We start from the raw sequence: 20,612 nt of genomic DNA, 5'->3' as shown, positions 1-20,612 counted from the left end.
TCAGAGATGCTCAATTTTGTTCCCTTAATACCTTTAGCTAACAAAAATCTTACAATCTCAGATCGAAAATTAGCAACTGTTTTTGGTAACGATATTCCAGATTTCTGGCTCTTCTGTGTGTAGGACTATTCCCTACTTTAATTCTTAAAAAACCTGTCTCTAATTCTTACATTATATCACTTTAACTTGGATTCGTATAGTTTCCCCTTAATATCTTAAAAATGTTGATTAAATCATCCTCAGAAGATTCCAAAGAATACAACCCTGTTTACTATAATCTCTCCTCCTAATTTAACCCCTGGAATTTGCGTATCATTATGGCAAAGTGTGGTGCCCAAAACAGAATAGTGTTCCAAGTATTGTATTTAGGACTTCCTTTTGCTGTTATGAAATGTAAATAGAAAATACAAATCAGTTGGTCAGTATTTATAGAAAGAATCAACAACAGGGCAGCACAGTATCTCAGGTACTATCTGCGTGGCATTTGCGAGGGTTTCCTCCCACACGCTAAAGACGTGGGTTGGTAGGTTAACTGGCCACTGTAAATCTCCCCCAGTGTGCAAGTGAGTGGTAGAAACTGGGAGGAGTTGATGAGAATGAAGGGAGAAGAAAAACTGGAATTAATGTAGGATTAGTGTAAATGGATGGTTGATGCAGTTGCTGTAGGACCTTTTTCCATGCTGTATCTCTCTGACTCCATAAAGTTTGATAGTATGCTCTTTATCAGAATTCCTGTTAACCTCACTGTTTTCCTCTATTTCAAAATTACAGTGTTTACAGTTATTTTTGTTACCGTGTTTAAACAAATAAAGAAGTTGAATGTGTAGGCTTGTGGAATATTAACTCCTGTTTTTGCTTTGGTCAGGTATTGTGCAGGGAAATTTACTGGAGGAGATTTACACCCAGGTGATACAGATTATTGAAGAACAATCCGGGCCTTACATCTGGGTTCCAACCAAGGAGAAACTGTGAAGTCATGTCATAAACATTATCCATTGTGCGTGATGGCTCTGGATCCCCTTCGACAGGATTAATTCATTCCTGTGATCACAGATCTCTCTTTCTTTGTGTGTCATGAAAAGTGATTTGTCTTTCAACTGGGGGCATTCACATCTCTTTTTTTTTGTGAAAATTGCTTGTACGTGATACTCGATTAAAATTACCACCATTGTTTTATTTACATGAAGGGGCAAGGCCAGACTAGCTGATGAAGGGAGATTCTATGGTACAGTTCCTTAATGTTTAAGGGCAACAAATCTTCAGCAATTTTCAGAAAAAGCTTTATATATATTTTTCTTTTAAAAATAAACAAAGGGAAAGTAATCTTCATGTGTAGCATTGGACTTGGAAAATAATAATTCTAAGCAGCTTTTTGCACGGTGAATTTTGGAAGCATGGTTTGGCAGTGGAAATCCTGGCGGCTTTATTGTTGTCCCAATTACCTGCCCAGGCTATTGGGAGTTCTTTTAATTCTTCCTTTCTGTGCTGGTTAAGTGAGTCCCATATACATTGAACAAATTATAAATCCACATCAGACTTTCATGTGCAAAGGAATTTTTAATCACTTTACAGAGATTCTTCAATAGACCATGCTTTTAGTTTTATTTTTCCTTTTGCCAGATGAAATGCACGATAAATAAATGTTTATATTGAATGCCGATTAGAATGTGTTCCTATGATACTGCGCATATTACTTTCAATTTTGCAGAGAATCTACTTTTATGAATTTGATTATTGAGGGTGGGAGGGGAAGCAAAGAGAAACCAGTGAATATAGTGACTATTTTAATTGATAACTGACTTGATTTTCAATAGGACTTTTTGAATAAGGATGTTCTGGGCAATGCAGTGATTATGAATAAGGAAGTGGAACTGACTGAGGAACAGAGCTGAAACCTAATCATGACTATTTGTAATGGGCTGTAAGATTTGAGATTTTAAGATATATAATAATTAACCCTCAGTAACTATGTATTTTGATATAAATTATCAACTATATTAAGCATACTTTTAACAAAATACATTATATAACTTACCAGGAATATATATTTTTTTTGCTTTTAACCATTTCATCCATGAATGTTTTCTTTACTTTCCAAGTAGGTGTGAATTAGTTTTCCCATCTTTATAACCATTGTGGATTATACAGGGAATGTGATGGTGGGGGTATAAAATGGTATTTTAAAAATAAGTGCAAGAAATAAATCAAAAGAGCCAGTTCTCTTCTACCCCCACTCCACCCCTGAAAGTTCTGTGTGAGATTCTTCAAAGTGATGTGCATGTTTTCAAAACATTAAAGGCAACTCTAAATAAATTTTTACATTTCCTGTATGTTTCCAAGTGGGAATTGCAAAGATGTCATATCTTCCACTGTAGCTCTCAATCAGACTTTTACATGCTTTGTTTTGGGAGAATTTATTTTAGCAATTATAAGGTATGTTCTCAAATGAAGCTCTAACACTACATTATTAGATTAACTGCCTGGTACCTGACCTTTGCTAGTAATTTGGAGATGACTTGTTTTATATAGGAATAATGTGCTTACAAGCAGTTCAGTACACATGACCTTCTGGTGCTGCAGTTTGTACAGACTCATCTATATCCATTCCATTGTCAAAAGAGGGGAACAGCTAATAAAATTTAATGTACAATTTATTGTTTTGTGAGGTGTTTTATTTTACTTGCTCTGGTTCAAACTAATCAGCATTAGAAAGGATAGGAAAGAAATCTGGTGTAATTTTAAGGTAAAGCAAAATGTTCCAAATCTTTGGTCAAAGCTTCAGGTCTATGAATTTCCTTGCAGGGGTTTTGTGGTAACCTTTCAGAGACCTTCAGGGTTAGATATCCTAACAGACAGCAAAATCAAAAGGTAAGCCAACTTGGATGGTGCTATTGCACAAGTGATCTTCTAGATCAACTTGCTTTCCATCCTGGTCCTTGGGATGTGGTATTGTGGAACATAAATGGGGGGAGGGGAATGAACAGAGGTAGTATCCCAGACCTTTGATTCATCACTATCAGGATTAAAATACTGCATAAATTGGTGTGAGGTAACACAGGGAAAACTCGGGCTCAGTGCTGACTTTTGTAATGTCCAGGTTCCTAGGCTATGAATTGAAAGTTACTATTCCTGATTGGTACTCAATACTATTTGCTGCAAGAATCCATGAATGAATATTGGATAAGGGGACATTTGGCTTTTTCTGTAATACCTCTGATGTTGAACAACTTTCTAGATTTGTTAAACTTGTATGTGAAGAATGGAACGTATTATTTGAAACTCTGCTCCAGTGTGTGGCTTAAGGCTGAAGTAGATGAATCCTGCTAATAATGCCTCAATTAATGAACTGGATTTAGATGGAAGAACTAAGGGCTTTGCTCTCTGTTGTAGCCTCCTGAGGGCTGTTTAATTGGATTAGAGATGTATTTCCCAAAGTGGCTTTGTATCCTTGACTTGTCTCTGGGCAGACAAAAAGAGGGAAAAAAAAATTGTGACACAGGTTGGGTGGGGAAGTGGAGAACAGTTATGCATGCCTGATGGAACAAGCACAATTGATCAGATGGCACCCTGCACATTTTTAACAAGGCTTTAATTGTTCCAGATGATTTTTAACTAAGATTTTAAATTAAAAAAAAATAGGCTGGTACTTTATAAATCAACTAGATAAGAACATAAAAATGAGGTAAATGGAATGAGGCTTGTGTTGCGTATATGCAGTAGACAAGTTGAGGTAAGTGCTATACTTATTCATTCACACTGGTATTTACTGCCCATCCTCAATTGTCCTTGAAATGTGGGTTGCTTGGCCATTTGAGGGTAATTCAGACTTTACCACATTTCTCTCAATCTACAGTCTGATACAAGACAGATAGCTGAGGACTTAAAATTTCCTTCCCTAGGGACACGAGTAATTGTGTTTTTATGACAATCCAGTCGTTTCATGGTTGTCATTAATGGTGATTTTTATTCTAGAATTTATTTAAATACATTTAAAGTCTACAGCTGCATGGTGGAATTTTAACATGTATTATCTATGTAGTTAATGTACAGATCAAGAAGTTGCACATTGAACCAATGAGGAACTTACCTCGTGATGATTTAATTTTATTCTTGTATACTGTGGTTAAACAAAGTATTGACAATTATTATTTCTTTAAAGTTAAATCTTTGGATCTCATTCTTGGTAACGCTTTCTCTATTCAGAGCAGATGGAACCTCTTCAAATAGCCCTTTTGCAAATAATATGATCAAGGTTGATCGGAGTGATTCAAAAATGTGGTTGTGCCAGAGTTGGTAATAGTTAAATATTCGGCCAAATAGAGCTGGATTCAGCTCATTTCCTTCAATCTCTGTATGCTCACTGAATGCAGAGATCTAGTCAAGCAGATCTCCAGCACCTGGGAGGTGCTCAATGAGGCCTGAGCAGTAGGCAGACTCTAGGTGGTGGACTGCAAAGGCCCTGGCTCCAGAATGTTCTGACAGCCTTTGACAGGTGGTAAACTGGGACATTTGCAAAGTACTTTTTAAAAAAAAAATTGCTTTGAATAATTAAAAGTGTTAAGATTAGTCAAAAATATGGGAAGTACATTACAATGCTAAGAAATGTTAAATTAATTCAAAAATAATTGATTGAATTTACCTTTTCAGTCCCAAGAGGAGGTGTAGAGAGGGGAAGTCATGTGGCCTACATGATTATACTATGTGTTTTCCTTAAGCTGCAGGATTTGACGTTATGGAAGATTGCTGAACGCGAGAAGAATAAGTAAAAATAGTTGGAAATATAATGACAGAACGATTTACTGTCAAATATTAACAAAAAGGATGATGGGTTTGATTATGCACCACTATTCTTTAGAAAGTCTGTAATTCTTAGGTGTGTGTGTGTTATATCAATCTTTAGTTGGTAAATGGTGTTTACGCTTTCAGAGCCTGAAGAGCAAACAGGTGGGAAATAAATATCTTCAGTTATTGCAGCCACAGAAGGGGTAGTATCAATGTCAGAAATGTTATTTTTGTTATTGGGCATTTATCAAACGGAAGCTGATGACACAGCATTTACATAGCATGGATCTGTACACGTTATACAGCATCTAATTTCTGCATCACTAAATAGATTATCTAATTTGCTGTAAATCTAGTAAACTCCCTCTCTACTGTTCTCAAAATGTGTCCAGGCCCATCAGCTGGAGAGAAGCCTTTGGCATACTAATCATTTCCTATCCCAGGCATTCCTTTGGATTTATTTGGGTTAAAAATGAACCTGTAGTCCATTTGGAAAATGAGTGTTTTTAATAAAACAGCTGCAGTTGTTGCTCATAGGATTTTATGGCACCAAAGGAATACATTAATCCTACTGTATCTGTGCTAACTCCTGCACCCTTTCCCCATTACCTACACATTGTCCACATTTTAAGACTCCCAAATCAAGACTCCCAAAGCCATGATAACTTTCACCGTTACCTAGGCTCAAGTGCACTCTATTTTCATCCTCTTAAAATTCATTGGTTAAATACCATCCCTGCAATATTATTCAAAGTTCTGGCAAAGAAAAAAAAATAGGTTTACAGCAGCAATGTCTGTATCTAAACTATACATTAGTGAGTTAAAGCTGTCATTCCAAGTATCAATGACTGTTGCATAGGAGGAAAATTTACGAGAAATGATCTGCTGTTGTGCAACAAACAACTGCATACACAGGCAACATGGACTAAGTAAATTATATGACAATTAGCTTAAGCAGAAATACTTCAAACAGATTCTATACTAAATATTGAATAGCTAAACTACATTTTAAAGTATTTGTATAAATTACTTTGATCCATAAGTTCCATTATATGTAAACAGATTCAAATTATTACTTCTACAGCAGTAATGATGAATGTACATACTGGTGTGGTATTTGCTTTTACAGAAACACTGTGAATAAGTAAACAGATCAATGCGACTAATAAGTTACAACATACAATGACCTTCCCTCTAAACAATCAATCAACCCCAAATCATTTTACTATAGCTTGCACAAAAATAACAACATGTTTAAAATCTACAAATTACTCATAAATCAGCTGCTTTGTGGCTTTTGTGACAGTGAACTTGGGAAAACTAACTGTCCTTTATTGCTCTAAAGTCCATTTTTTTGCAACTCTGTAGCAGTTTAAGTTCTGAACTAATTCTGTCTGATGCAAAATATTTTCTAATTTTCCAGTGCCTCTCCTCGAGTAGTTCGGTTCAACAAGGACAATTCGTCTGTGTATCTGATTTGAAATGGATCATTGGTGGCAGGTCAAGGCATGCAGCTTATACACAGAAACTGTGCAACATTAAAATGAGTAGAAGCAGCAACGACACTGTCGATGGATTTGCTGAAATACAAGCAATTTGAGGGAAATCTCCAATTAGTCATTTATCAATGTTAAAAAATAGCATTTTAAATGAAATACCTTATCTCATTAACAAAATGTTAAAATAAATCCCTTCCCATATTTTGCAATCTGGATATAATGTAAACAAAATGGCAGCAGGATGCAGCTATAGAACTGCAAATCTCTAATTTCCACAGCATTATTTAGCATTCAAACAAAGTGCCATCTGTCCTACTTTAACAGATGCCTTAACACTATTATAATTTTGTCAGTCATTGTAAAAGTTAAGCAGCTTAAATTAGTACAAGTTGCCTACTAATCTTATGCCACATGAATGCATTGCACTTGGTAAGTGCAGATAAATCATGCTTCCCATCACGAGAAAGGAAGACTTCAGGATTGGACATCTAGATTTCATTAATCTATAGAAAATCATTCAAAGTGACATAAAAGACTACAGGGCTTCTGCCTTGTGATTCTAGGGTTGGATAGAAGAGGACAATGAAAAAGTTCCGACTCCCAGCAGCCAAAAGTCAGATTGGATATTGTTCAGTTTAGAAAATAATTAGTGGCTCTGTTGTCAAGAATCCTGCCAATACTCATTGTACTGAACTTGCACAGCAGTAGAATTGACTTGTACTGGATATTTGCATGGGTCCCTGTAGAACCACTATCTGCACCAAGTGCCCCAGTGTGACCAGTACTTATGCAACTAATCCAGAATCCCTTTGCAAGAATAAGGAACAAGCTGACAAACCAATAACATGCAACATTAAATGTGGGTCATTTCTGTTTTGCACAAACTGTTAAGTGTATAGCTGACCTGCACCCGAACATTCAATGTTTTTAATTGCTTCCAGGTAGCTTTCTCCAAGCCAGGTTTCATAAGTAGTTTTCTCTCCTGTCGGTATGATTTTAACAGTAGAATCTTTAAAGAGCAGATCGCTTCCGCCATATGCTGATGAATTAAACATCTGAAAGCCATTGGGATCACTGTTGGATCCAAAGAAACCCTGGAAGATAAGATTTGGGATTATTTAGTATCCCAAAGTCATATACAATGTGATATCTTGTGATTCATTTCCCAGTTGCTCAAGAAAAACCAGCTATTCAACACACCAGTAGTGAAGTACCACCGACAGATTTAGTTTTGCTAGTTAAGGAAAGATTATTGGCTAATAATACTATGGCAGACCATTTTTCTTTGACTGGAACAATTGCTCCTACACTATCACGCTAAGCCACTGAGACAGACAGTGTTTGCCATCCAATCTGAATGCCAGCACCTCTGAACATGTCATATTGTAAAGTTAGCTCAGATGCATTATCCTGAGACCAGTGATGCAAGAGCTAATCAGCAAGTGCTGATACAAAGGATCTCTTGGAAGTTGCCTTGAAGCACAGGGTTGATTTGCAATTTTGTGTTTCCAAAGGGGAAGTCCATTTGCAAACAGCATGATCAGAGGTGGCTGTAACCCTGCAGTGCTGCAGGGAGTAGAGATCAACAGATTTGATTTTAATTTGAATGATCTGCATTGTTTTCACATTTATGCCCTCATTCCCTCTGCTCTTTTACACTTTTTTTAAATCCATTGAGTTTGTGTTTAAAATCACTGTACAACAGTTTCTCTGCATCTCTTCAACCCCACCCCCATCTCATTTTTATTCCACAGATGCTTCAGCAGCAAGGTATGTGTTACTAAAATCTGAGATAACATTGCAAAGCTTATGCCATAACAATCCTCAACAGAATCAGCTCATGTTGTCCAGCAAATCCCAGAGAGAAGTTCCAACAAATGTACAAATTCTGAAACAGTTGTATTCTTCTTGTTAAGCAGTCCCTTGGGGTCAAGGTTTGTAGATTCCGTGACGAATCACGGTTATACAGCACAAAAACAGGCCCTTCAGCCCACCACACATCTATTTGACCCTAATCACATTTTTACTTTTTTCACTTGACAGCTCAATATTGAAGATTACAGATGCTACAGAGGTGCAGGTAAGAGGGGGAGTTGCTGCCTTGATGAAAGAGGACACAACAGTCATGAGAGAGAATATTCTTGGATCATGCAGTGAGGCCATATGGGTAGAACTCAAACAAGAAGGGGATGTTTACCCTGATGGGATTGTATTTTAGGTCCACCAATAGTCAGCAGGAATTGGAGGAGCAGATATGCAGAGAGATTGCAGCTAGTTGTAAAAATAACTGGGTCATATTAGTGGGAGATTTTTAACTCAACTTCCTTAATATTGACTGGACCAACCATAGTGTAAAAGGCTTGACCAGAGTAGAATTTGTGAAATGTGTCCAAGAAAGCTTCCTTTATCATTAATATAGAGGGACCTAGTAGAGAAGGTGCGACACTGGACCTCCTCCTGGGGAATGAGGTAGGGCAAGTGGCGGAAGTTTCTGTCAGCGAGCACTTTGGGTCCAATGACCATACTTATACTAGTTTTAAAACAGTCATAGAGAAGGATATGATGAGTTCACAGATTAAGGTCCTGAACTGGGGCAGAGTAAACTTTGGAGCCATTAGGTGGCATCTTTCAGTGGTTGACTGGGCGAGATTGCTTGCAGGGAAAGGAGCTTCTGCCAAATGGGAGGCCTTCAAAAGTGTGATATCAAGAGTTCGGGGACTGCATGTTCCTGTTAGGGTGAAGTACAAGGCTGGCAGATTTTGGGAACTCTGAATGACTAGCAATATTGAGGCTCTGGTTAAGAAAAAGAGGGAGGCATAAACCGTGAATAAGCAATTGGGAACTGTGAATCCCTTGATGACTACAAGGTGCAGGAGTGCACTTCAGAGAAGTTAGGAGGGCAAAAAGAGGATATGAGAAAGATCTGGCAGGCAAAATCCCAAGAGATTCTATAGGTATATTAAGAGTAAAAGGGTGGCTAGGGAGAGAATAGGTCCCCTTAAAGATCAGCATAGCCATCTGTGTGTAGAACCAAAGGAAATGGGTGAGATTTTTAATGAATATTTCTCCAGTTTTTACTGTGGAGAAAACAATGGAACCTGGGGAAATGAGTGTTGTTGTCTTGGACAACATACAAATTAGCAGGGAGGAGGTATTGGAGGCCTTAAAGTGAATAAATCCCCAGGGCCTGACCTGGTGCACTCTCAGACCTTGTGGGAAGCTGGACAAGAAATTATGGAGGTCCTTGCAGAGATTTTTGCTTCATGTCTGGCCATGGGTGAGGTTCTGGAGAACTGGAGAGCGGCTAATGTGGTACCATTGTTTAAAACAGGTAACAAAAACAAGCCAAGAAGCTACAGGCCGGTGAGTCTGACATCGGTGGTGGGTGACTTGCTGGAGGGTATTCGGAGGGACAAGATCTACCCACAGTTGGAGAAACAGGGTCTGATTCTGGACAGTGAGCATGCTTTGTGCGTGGGAAGTCACGTCTGACAAATCTCTTGGAGTTCTTCGAGGTGGTAACCATGAGGTTAGGGCAGTGGGTGCTGTGTATATGGACTTCAGCAAGGCCTTTCTGGAAATCTGGCTAGTCTGGAAGGTGAGTTTGCATGGGATCCAGGGGGAAATAGCAGATTGGATTCACAATTGGTGGTAGGAAGCAGAGGGTGATGGTTGAGGGTTGTTTCTCAGACTGGAGGCCTGTGTCTAGTGGTGTGCCACAGGGGTCAGTGCTGGGAACCTTTGTTGTTTGTAATTTATATAAACTATTTAGATGTGAATGTACAGGCATGGTTAGTAAGTTTGTGGATGATATTAAAATAGTTGGTGTTGTAGATAGTGCAGAAGGATCTTCATCAGCTGGGTATGTGGGTTGAGGATTGGCAAATGGCTTTCAATCCAGATAAAATGTGAGGTATTGCATTTTGGGAGATCAAACTGAACAGTAGATGGTAGGACCCTAGGGAGTGTTATAAAATAGGGACCTAGGAGTGCAAGTACATAGTTCACTGAAAGCAGTGTCACAGGTAGATAAGGGTGATGAAGGTGGTGTTTGGCATGCTGGGCTTCATCAGTCAGGGCATTGAGTATAGGAGTTGGGAAGTTATGTTGCAGTTATGTATGATGTTGGTGAGGCTGCACTTAGAGTACTGTGTACAGTTTTGGTCATCCTGTTGTAGGAAAGATCTTATTAAACTAGAAAGAGTACAGAAAAGATTTACCAGGATGTTACCTGGACTTGGGGCCCTGAGTTACAAGGAGAGGTTGTGTAGACTAGGACTTTATTCCCTGGAATGTAGGAGGTTGAGGGGTGACCTGATAGAGTTATACAAGATCATGAGGGGTAGAGAGAGGGTGAAAGCAGAGTCTTTTTTCTGGGGAAGAGGTGATTAAAAACAAGAGGGCATAGGTTTAAGATCAGAGTCGAGGGATTTAAAAGGGACATCGGGCAGCTTCTTCACGCAAAGGGCGGTGCATATTTGGAATGAGCTGCCAGAAATAGTGGTTGTGGCGGGCACATTAGCAACATTTAAAAGCCATCTCGATAAGTACATGGATAGGAGAGGTTTAGAGGGCTATGGGCCAAACATGGGCAGATGGGACTAGCTCACTGGGCAACACAGTTAGCATGGATGAGTTTGGCCAAAGAGCCTGTTTCCATGCTGTATGACTGTATAACTCCTCCCAAGATTCTACCAATCACCTATGTCCTAGTTAGTGGGTGAGTAGTAGAATTAACCTAACAACCCACAGGCAGATCTAAATTTGTTATAATGGCATCACCGTAAGTGAGACATTAATTGAAACAAAGTATTTGCAACTGGGTTTTGAACATATTGAAGCTTATAGAGGTTGTACAGCCAGAAAGGAAAACACTGAAGTAATTCAATCTGAAGCTAATAGATGCTTGTTAAATTTCAGCAGCAAATATTAAGGAAGGGATAGTGGCAAGCAAGGTTGCCAAGGTGGACATAGTGTCAGTAATGTAAACAATATGCTTAAAGCTAAGCTCTGGGTTTGGCGCAATACCAAGTTACTGAATGAACTGATTCAAACCAAGACGATAGCTGAGAGGTGCATTATGAGTCTGACCCAGAGAAGTGAAGTTCATGACAGGCTGAAACCAATATTCCTAATATTGAGCATCAGGCATTTGAACATGCAATGTGACAGCAGAGAGGCAGAATATATTGGATTAGTGCTGGTAATGTAGGGTGCAAGGTCGATAAAGTTCACGTGAAAGCTAGTTTCATGTCTTCTGCTAGATTTGCCAATTCTCAATTATATAGATAAGGAAAATATCCAAGGATGGACCACTTGTGGGGATAGAAGGGGCAATTGTTAGAGATGTCTTAGCTGTACTTAGAAGGGCAGAATCAAGCAGATGAGTACCTAGAGGAGAATAATGGAGTCAACTGTCAAATTCTGCAGTACTGTCTCTACAAGCATGAAAAAGGATAATGCACCATTGATACAGCAGATATCATACATGACAGTGATCATTTGAGTGATGGGGCAGAAGCTGGAACAAAGTGATAAATAGCTTGTTTCAGGAGAAGTTACTTAGGCTAATGACAGATTCACTGATGTGGGAGAGGAAAGGACAGCGTTTGCAGTCGATGGATATACAGGCAGTGGGAAAGTTGAAGTGAAAGTGTTTGCAACATGGAAAACTACAGAAATATATCGTCATCAATAAAGTAGGAATGTAATCAAGGGCTAAGGAGGAAAAGGTGGTGAAACTAATGGATAAAGATAAGCTTGAATAGCGCTGAGTGAGAGAATTTCAACAAGACAAAAATTGAGTGGGGTGAAGCTGGAGATCGGCTTGGCAAAAACTGTGCAGGTAATGTCCTGATGGAAGGTCTTCAACCGAAAATGTTAATTGTGTTTCTCTTTCCACAGAAGCTACCTGGCCTGCTGTATTTTTATTTCAGTTAGTATCAACATACAACTTGAGCTGAGGATCCCAGATTGAGAGGTTTATAGGGATGATTGATCTGCAGTTGCTGAGAGAGCAGTCAAAAGTCACACGGCTCAGTCTTTAGATTTAGGCTGACGTTAATTTGTTAGTGTTCGCTAATCCAGCTGGCATACAGAGATTACTTGCCTGTCCTTTATCAAGTAACCCAAAGACAACAGCGGTGGGTGTGGAAGGATGGACCATCACTGCATGAGATGGAACCTTGGCCAAGTTACAGTCCTTCCACTGATTCACTTCTGCACGACCTCCATTCAGGCACAGCAGCTGGTAATCACTGGATGTTAGATTTACCGCCCAGGATTCCTTGTTTTTCCCTAATGAAGAAATTCACATTCATAAATCTAAGTTTGAATATCAGAAGCACATTTCTAAAAAGGAGATTGTTATCCCAGGACAGTATGTATAAATAAATTAATTGCACAAATGTACAGATAGTTGATGTATCAGGCAAAAATCTTGTAATAAAAATTAAGGCAATGATATTAAAGTAGATTTAACTTCATCGCTGGAAGAACTTCTAACAAACTGAAGGCAAAAAGTAAGACTAAGTATTTTTGGCTTGGGATTATGCAGAGATTTGCTGTGCCCCAGAGACATAAACTACTAGAAAGAACGGAGAGAGTTAGAGGTGAATGGAATGTGCAAATAGGTGGAAGATGAAATTCAATGCAGGGAAATCTAAGGTGCATTTTGAGGAAAATAAACAGATCAAGAGAATGTTGAAAATTTTAGAATTTTGTATTTCCCTGCTAGAAAAAATGGGTGAAAGCACAAGTTATATTTGTTTTTGAGAGGAAAAGGAATAATACTTGGAAAAATTCTAAGAGGGATTTGGGAAAGTTTTGGGCAGTGGAATCAAGTAAATTGCATTTGCAGAACTGCCAAAAGGCATGTGGGTCATATGGCATTCTTGTGCATTGTAAATAATTCTCAGAAACTAAGTGACAGCAGTTGGTGTAGTCAAGGAGGGGGGTCGCTGAAAGATGAGGACCATGTTGAAAGTGATGTAGGAAACAGCTTTTTGGCTGATTATTCCCCATACCAGACAGCTGAATTACAAGGGAAAACGTCAGAAACTGAATATGTTTACAGTGGAGAAAACTTGCAGCTAATTGTATTGAAGTGATGGCTTGGACAATTAGCATGATGGTGAGGTGGAAGAAGAGTCTTTGAATATTATTATGGAGTAAACTGACCAGCAGTTTCTGCAGTCTACACACAACACAGGTAAATTGGAAATCTGTAAGTTGATGTTCAACTTGCCCACCATAAGCTCCATTACACTAATATCATGGTCAGTAGATTCTACATTGAAATCTATGCATGGGCATGGATTTGGAGTACTTACCATTATCAGAAAAAGTTAAGGCAATTAGGGCTTGGGTAGGTCATAGTTATTGCTAAACAATCCATCTAGCACTGAAAATTTAACTTCTCAAATGTGGATTTCATTCTTTCAGTATTATTGCAGATTTTCTATTTTAAACTTTTTTCTGGAGTCTTTGATCTCTTACTCTCATATTTATCCTGCTCTTTATTTTGCTTCCTGTACATGATTTTACAGTTCCTGGTTTAGAATCTACACGGTTTTAATAAAGATGTTTCACTCTCATTGGTGTTGCTTGCCTTAGTCACAAATGCCACAGGGGAGCACTAAGCTGGAAATGATTGATAGTAATCATAACATATTGTTCAAAAGGCCAAAAAAGTGTGTGTGTATCTTGATAAGCATCTTGATTCCCCTGCAAAAATCCTGGTTATTGGACACTGCTAAGGTTATTGACAAGTCCTGAAAAAATGGCTTGCTGTAATCTACAATAATTTTGATGAAAAGGTTGTCAGAAGCCCAGAAGAGATAACTAACAACATATGTAACTTTAAGATGATATTGATAGGTACTTTGGCAGTTCAATTGGACTCTGGAACTAGTTGGATAGATCAAAACTTTCTTTGACCAGGATACTGAGAATGTAGATTGACAGTGGAGAGAGAAATTGGAAAGAAGAAATAAAACTGAAAGAAAATTAACAATCAAGATGAGGGCTTTGAGAAACTATGGAAGCTGAAGGAATGGAGAAAATAGCCAACTAGACTTACCATCAGTGTTATCAATAACCGTCGTATGTTTGACAAACGCCACATCCCCAACTTCTACAAGACACCTATTGATTTTAAGAAAAATACAAATCAGGAGCAGGAATAAGCCACCTGGCTCCTCAAGTCTTCTCATTCATTTAACAAGATCATGGTTGATCCCATTGTAACTTCAACTCTGCATGCCCTTTGTATCCACAAACTTTAACCCCATGATTATCAAAAATCTATCAACCTCTGCCTTAAAAATATATAAAGATTCTGCTTCCACTGCCTTTGAAGAGAGTTCCAAAGACTTACAGCCCTCAGTTCAAATTCCCCCAGGACTTTGTATTTTTCAATCATGTTATCTCTCACTCTGGTAAACTCCAGTGGATACAAGCCTGCCCTGTTCATCCTGTCCTCATAAAATGCCTTTGTTGCAGGTATTGGCCAGGTAGACCTTCTTGTAACTGCATTGGAAGCAGTTCAATCCTTCCCTAAAGGAGATCCATCTTTATCCCCAGTTCTCTAGATGTGGTCTCACCAATGCCCTGTATAACTGAAGGTTAACTGCTCTACTTTTGTATTCAATTCCCTTAACAGTAACATTCTACTAGTTTTCACAATTACTTGCTGCCCTGACATTCTAGCCTTCTATGAATCATGCACTAGGATACCCAAATCCCTGTGCACCTCAAAGATCTGCAATCTCACATTTAGATAATATACCTTTTAAAATATTTTTCTTGCCAAACTAGAAATGCAGAATTATACTATATATTCCACATCTGCCATAACTTTTCTGATCTTTTTGTAGCCTCATATCATCTTCACAGCTCACTTTCTGCTCTATCTTCATCATTAAAAAAAAGATCTTCAGTCCCTTCATCTGAGGCAGTTGTATAAATTGTAAAAGGTTGAGATCCTAACTGAGGCCCACTCCACTCATTACATCTTGCCAACAAAAAACATATTTATGCCTACTGTCTTCCGTCAGAAAGGTGATCTTCTAGTCACACCAGCATAATACCCCGACACAAACAGCTTTCATTTTTCGCAATAACCTTTGATGTAGCATATTATCAAATGCCTTCTCAACAATCATCCATTAGTTCCCCTTTTTTCCACAGCACGCGTTCCTTCTTTCATTAGTTGTCAAACATGATTTCCATTTCACAAAACTATGTTGATTTTGCCTGATTACCTCAAACTTTTCTAAGTGTCTTGCTAAAATGCCTTTAATAAAAACTTCCAATATTCTCCCATGACAGACATTAAACTAAATGGCTACAGTTTCCTGCTTTCTACCTTCCTCCCTTTTAGAATAAAGGAGCTATATTTGCTGTTTCCCAACCTAATGGAACCTTTCCTAAATTTAGTTTCCATTTTTCAAAACTTCCTATCTCACTACCCGTTTCTTTCAAGACCCTAGGATGACATCCATTAGGATCTGTGCACTTGTCAGTCTGCAGGTCCAACAATTTCTTGAGTTCCACTTCCCTGATGATGGTAATTTTCCCACATACCCCTCTTTGATTTCCTGATTTACAGCTATTTCTGTCACTTGTACCCTTTAGTGGAAACCAATGCAAATATCTGTTCAATTCATCCGCAATCTCTTTACTTTCCATTATTACATTTCATAGGACCAATGCTCACTGTATTAACTTTTTTTGAATAGCTTTGAAAACTCTTATTCTCTGTCTTCACATTTCTAGCTTGCATTCTCTCAAATTCTAATTTTTACTTTATTAATGTTTTAGTCATTAGTTGCTTTTTTATATTTTTTCCAAACTTGTGGCCAGCCATCTGACTTCACACAATTATGTGTTTTTTTTCCCTCTAGGTTTGATACTATCACCAACTTATTTATTTAACCATGGGTCGGAGGTCCTCCCCTCGGAACTATTTTTTTCATGTTGGATTGCATCTATTCTCTGTATTCTGACAGATCCCTAAAAAAGTGACCAAAGCAATGGAGACGTTGCTGGTATATAAACATGCTATGCTATGAAGTTACAAAATGTCAAGGTTCTTTTGTATTCCTATGTGTAATAAGTTTCCAATTCTATGCTCTAAGCCTAAACATTCCAATTTAGTTTCATTTTCCACATTTAATGCCTGTACCAAATCTAAAATGAGACACTTAATTGTATTGACGGGTGTACATGATCACATGTAAATTAACTTTGCCAGTTGATCTTAGTCCAATTGAACATCTACCGATCGAATTTTTTAAACTTTCTATCAGTGGCAAATTAAGGTGTCACTTTCAAGAATCTAGGCTTCACTTTTAAATTAATATGGTAATTAATGTCATAAATTTGTGAGTATCTTAACCTTACCTCCTATTCTTTACATATAAATTATAACATTTCTGCTTCCACAGTCCATTTATAATTTAGCTACGTTTTACACCATGCATACTTTAAATTGTGCAACTGCTAAGATTTTATAGCCTCAGATGCTGATATAGCACAACCTTATCATGTAAAGTAGCTGTACAGCTGTAAATTCTTTACCTCTCACACCTGGTTTCAACTGCAATTAAATTTGCCTTTGCCAACTGCAGCTAAGTGTCTGTGCCATTTTTGCACAGCATTACTGCTGTTTTAAGATGTCTCTCTCATTCTCTACCCATCTAAAATTATTAAACACCATGCAGTCAAATCAGCAAAATAGTCACATACATCATATACAAAAACCATAATAATTTCTTTAGTTTCTCTATAATTGAAATTCGACCTCAGCCATGTCATTCCACTGGTAGGGATACACCCTCCCATCACAAGCTCTTCAACCATCTAGTGGAGGTCACAGAAGCTACATTGATCTGCATATTTTTTTGAAAATAAGTCGCTTCCCATATTCCCCCTTTCCCAACATACACTCCAGAAATGCTGTGGCTAATGAACCAGAGTAACAAATACTGTGTTCAAGTCAGCATATTCACCCTTTACCCCCCCCCCCAAAAAAAATTGTTTTCATAAGATTCATATTTCTTATGATATAGTAGGATGTCATTTGACCCATCAAGTCTATGCTGGCTCTTGAAGAAATCCCATCAATCCCATTCCTCCGTGTATTTTCTGGTAACCTGTTCATCCTTGTGTAAATTTTGCTACAGTTTTATTTTTACTATCACAATAAAACCTCTTTCTAACATTGCTCTAGCAATAAACTTCTATCCTGATCTAAAGCCCTACAACAAAAGGTACTCAGATCTCAGTAAGGTGAAAACGAGGCAAGGTTATTGGTGCCGTGTTAATGATAACAAAGTTCAAAAGCAGCAATGCTCTCAACAAAAGAGAAATGCTTGACAAGGATTTTGTAACTTTTAATTCTGCACTGGATTTTTTCTCTTGAAAAGATGTTTTGCCTCTCATTTCTGATTTCTATCCTAATTGCCCCATTTTGTTGGGATCCATGTACCACTGCCTGGTTCCAGAGGCAAGTTAAAGATTTTCTTGCAGAACCTTGCCACCAACGCACTTTAGTTCACTATTTCTAGCTGCACGAGAGTGACATAGATTGAAATAACTTCTTTGGATAGAATTACTAGTTGCCAGCTGGGTAGACATAAAACTTGTCAATACAGTTCACCCCCTCATTCCACAACCACCCATTTTTATTTGCATTGATTTCAGCAGAACTGAAATCAGGTGGTTTCAAAAGCAGGAAATAAATTCATCTTGTATCTGGAGAGCCAGTTGAAAATCTATTGCATCCAGTTAGGGTGCAGCTCCAAGAATTGGCAGAACACCCATCCTGTACAAAAATATAACATAATGTAGTCTAAGATTACCTGAATGCTCCAGTATAACCACTGTATTGTTCCTCCGTAGTGAAGGCACACTTTGATTGCCCCTTCTCATCCCCGATGCACAATTCACAAAGTTTTGACGGATAACCCTTCTGATTTGCGCCTGGCACACAGCTCGCAGAAAAAAACTCACTGACCGCTGTGCGGGAGAGTAAACGAAATGGTTAATCATTATTTGTTACAGTAACTCAACTCTTATCAGGAATAATGAGCAGGTTAGGCCTATATCTAAAATGAGCAGGCATCGTTTCAGAATAAGGGGTTGCCCTTTTAAGATGGAGATGGAGGAATTTCCTCTCATAGGGTCATGAATCTTTGGAATTCTCTACCCCACAGAGATGTAGAGACATAATTATCGAATATAGTTAAGTCTAAGATAGACAAATTTTAGTCAAGAGAGCAGTCAAGGATTTTGATGAAAATAAAGCTGAGACCAAAATCAGATCAGTCATGAGCTTACTGAATGACTGCTTAGGCTTGAGGGCCATATGGCTTACTCTTGCTCCTATTTCTTATGTTCTTACATTACAGCAAATATTAGCTAAAAGATCTCTCCCCCAATGGCAAGTAAAGATATTATGCATGTTGAAAATCCTGTCTGTTAGATTGATAGGTGCTGGGATACACGTATCCACATTTGGGAAGATTAGTATATGAAGCATTTATGGTATTAAAAGTTCCCTATAGTTCACGATGCACTGTTCTTAATGTTGTTTAATGGACCAACTTTAAAATATGTGGGAAGAAAGAACAATTCTAATTTGATCATTGAACTTTTAAGTAATGAAATAATACTGAGTCACAGAGGTGGGAAATGTAATATCTACACTTCCAGGTGCCAATCAGCAAGATTTAAACAATACTTTTTTCCCTATTTTCTGCTTTCACGTCCATGATATTGCCTCCATTTGCTAGAAATCTGAGACCATCCCATTCATTCCCAGTAATTTGTCACTGAGGTAATGCTTCCATGGATTATTTCTCCAATTGATGCAGAAAGACTGTCTCACTGCTGCATAAAAATCTATCCATCAGCTGATAGCAAGCTGCAATTGTATAGGTAATAAAGGAAAGGTGAAAGAAACAGAATGAATATTGAGCCTTTATTGTGTGTATCTGGAGATTGCAACAATATGATGCACATTACCAAGATCTAATTTATTTATTCTCTTAATTTCAATTACCTGATTGAGACTCCACTTTTAAGAATAAATAATTCTAGGCTATATTTCCTCTCATCATAGTTTAGGTTATAAATCAATTTACTGTAGAACTTTCATTATATTTTGTTACGTGCTTGAAGATATTTATTTGCAGTACAACTTCCAATTTCTACTCACTACTTCAGGCGTAGTCTTAACAAATGGCTTGTTCAAACTTACTGTCATCTATGCTTGCAAGAAAAAATATTTTGAACAGAGTCAGACTAATTAGATAGCTCTTTAAATGGACTGGCATAAGCATAGGGGGCTGAATGGTTTTTTTCTGTAGCACCTTTCATTCTATGATCTCCACTGGCTATGGTGGTATACTCAATGAGTGAGGAATCCACCAATATCCCTAAAATCCAGTTTAAATTCCTACTGTTTGCTTTCATTTGCCTAATGTAAACTACCTGTACTAAAGAGGACAATACGGTGCTACTGTGTACTTAAGAGTATAATACGGGTGTCCCCAAACCGGAAACCATAGATGAACTGGGAGATCCACTCCTTACTGAAGTCGAGGACTGCTGCATTCCAATCAGGTGACCCTGACCTTTACAAGAAATTGAGATACGACCTCCGTAAAGCTATTAGGAATGCCAAGAGACAATACCTGTTCAAAATAGACGTCAGTTGTGGCAGGGCTTATATGCTATAATGGGCTACAAAACGAAATGGGGCAGTATAGTCAACAACAGTGCATCCCTTCCTGAAGAGCTTAACACATTCTATATACGTTTGAACAGAAGGGGAGTGGATTGTCACCATCCACCCTGACAGCCTCCAATGCAACTGAGGATGTAAGATCAGTCTTTCAGAGAGTGAACCCGAGGAAAGCATCTGGCCCGGATGGTGTCCCTGGCCAAGTGCTCATATCTTGTGCTGATCAGCTGGCAGGGGTATTTGCAGACATACTTAACCTCTCCCTGCTTCAATCAGAGGTTCCCACCTGTTTTAAGAAGACCACTATCATCCCGGTACCTAAGAAAAACAAGGTAATTTGACTTAATGACTACCGACCAGTGGCTCTGACATCCAACATCATGAAGTGCTTTGAGAGGTTGGTTATGGCACGCATCAACTCCAGCCTCCCAACCTTAACCAACTGCAATTTGCCTACTGCCGAAACAGGTCTACAGTGGATGCCATCTCCCTGGCCCTACACTCACCTCTGGAGCATCTGGACAGTAAAGACACCTACATTAGACTATTGTTTATTGACTACAGTTCTGCCTTCAATGTAA

At 38.3% G+C, this 20,612-nt stretch overlaps 2 protein-coding genes across 18 annotated transcripts in view; one reads left to right on the top strand and one right to left on the bottom strand.

Annotated features, from left to right (window-relative positions):
- LOC127571818 (disks large homolog 1-like) overlaps positions 1 to 2,654 on the top strand; it is a 339,770-nt gene extending 337,116 nt beyond the window's left edge. For all 15 annotated transcript variants that reach the window (XM_052018549.1, XM_052018544.1, XM_052018548.1 and 12 more), the window contains one exon: positions 866 to 2,654. In XM_052018549.1, the coding sequence (XP_051874509.1) occupies positions 866 to 972 (107 nt within the window). In that variant the 3' untranslated portion in view covers positions 973 to 2,654. The remainder of the gene's footprint in view (positions 1 to 865) is intronic.
- A 2,616-nt stretch (positions 2,655 to 5,270) lies between these two features.
- The window catches only part of meltf (melanotransferrin), a 53,318-nt gene continuing 37,976 nt past the window's right edge, over positions 5,271 to 20,612 (bottom strand). For all 3 annotated transcript variants that reach the window (XM_052018551.1, XM_052018552.1, XM_052018553.1), the window contains exons 12-16: positions 18,146 to 18,302; positions 14,362 to 14,426; positions 12,391 to 12,578; positions 7,186 to 7,375; positions 5,271 to 6,362 (exon numbers count right to left, since the gene is read on the bottom strand). In XM_052018551.1, coding sequence (XP_051874511.1) covers positions 6,298 to 6,362; positions 7,186 to 7,375; positions 12,391 to 12,578; positions 14,362 to 14,426; positions 18,146 to 18,302 — 665 coding nt within the window. In that variant the 3' untranslated portion in view covers positions 5,271 to 6,297. The remainder of the gene's footprint in view (positions 6,363 to 7,185; positions 7,376 to 12,390; positions 12,579 to 14,361; positions 14,427 to 18,145; positions 18,303 to 20,612) is intronic.

The sequence above is a fragment of the Pristis pectinata genome, chromosome 6 (assembly GCF_009764475.1).
Source record: "Pristis pectinata isolate sPriPec2 chromosome 6, sPriPec2.1.pri, whole genome shotgun sequence".
In the NCBI taxonomy this organism is placed as follows: domain Eukaryota; kingdom Metazoa; phylum Chordata; class Chondrichthyes; order Rhinopristiformes; family Pristidae; genus Pristis; species Pristis pectinata.
Note: the sequence above shows the minus strand (reverse complement) of the source record. Positions and strands in the feature narration are given on the sequence as shown.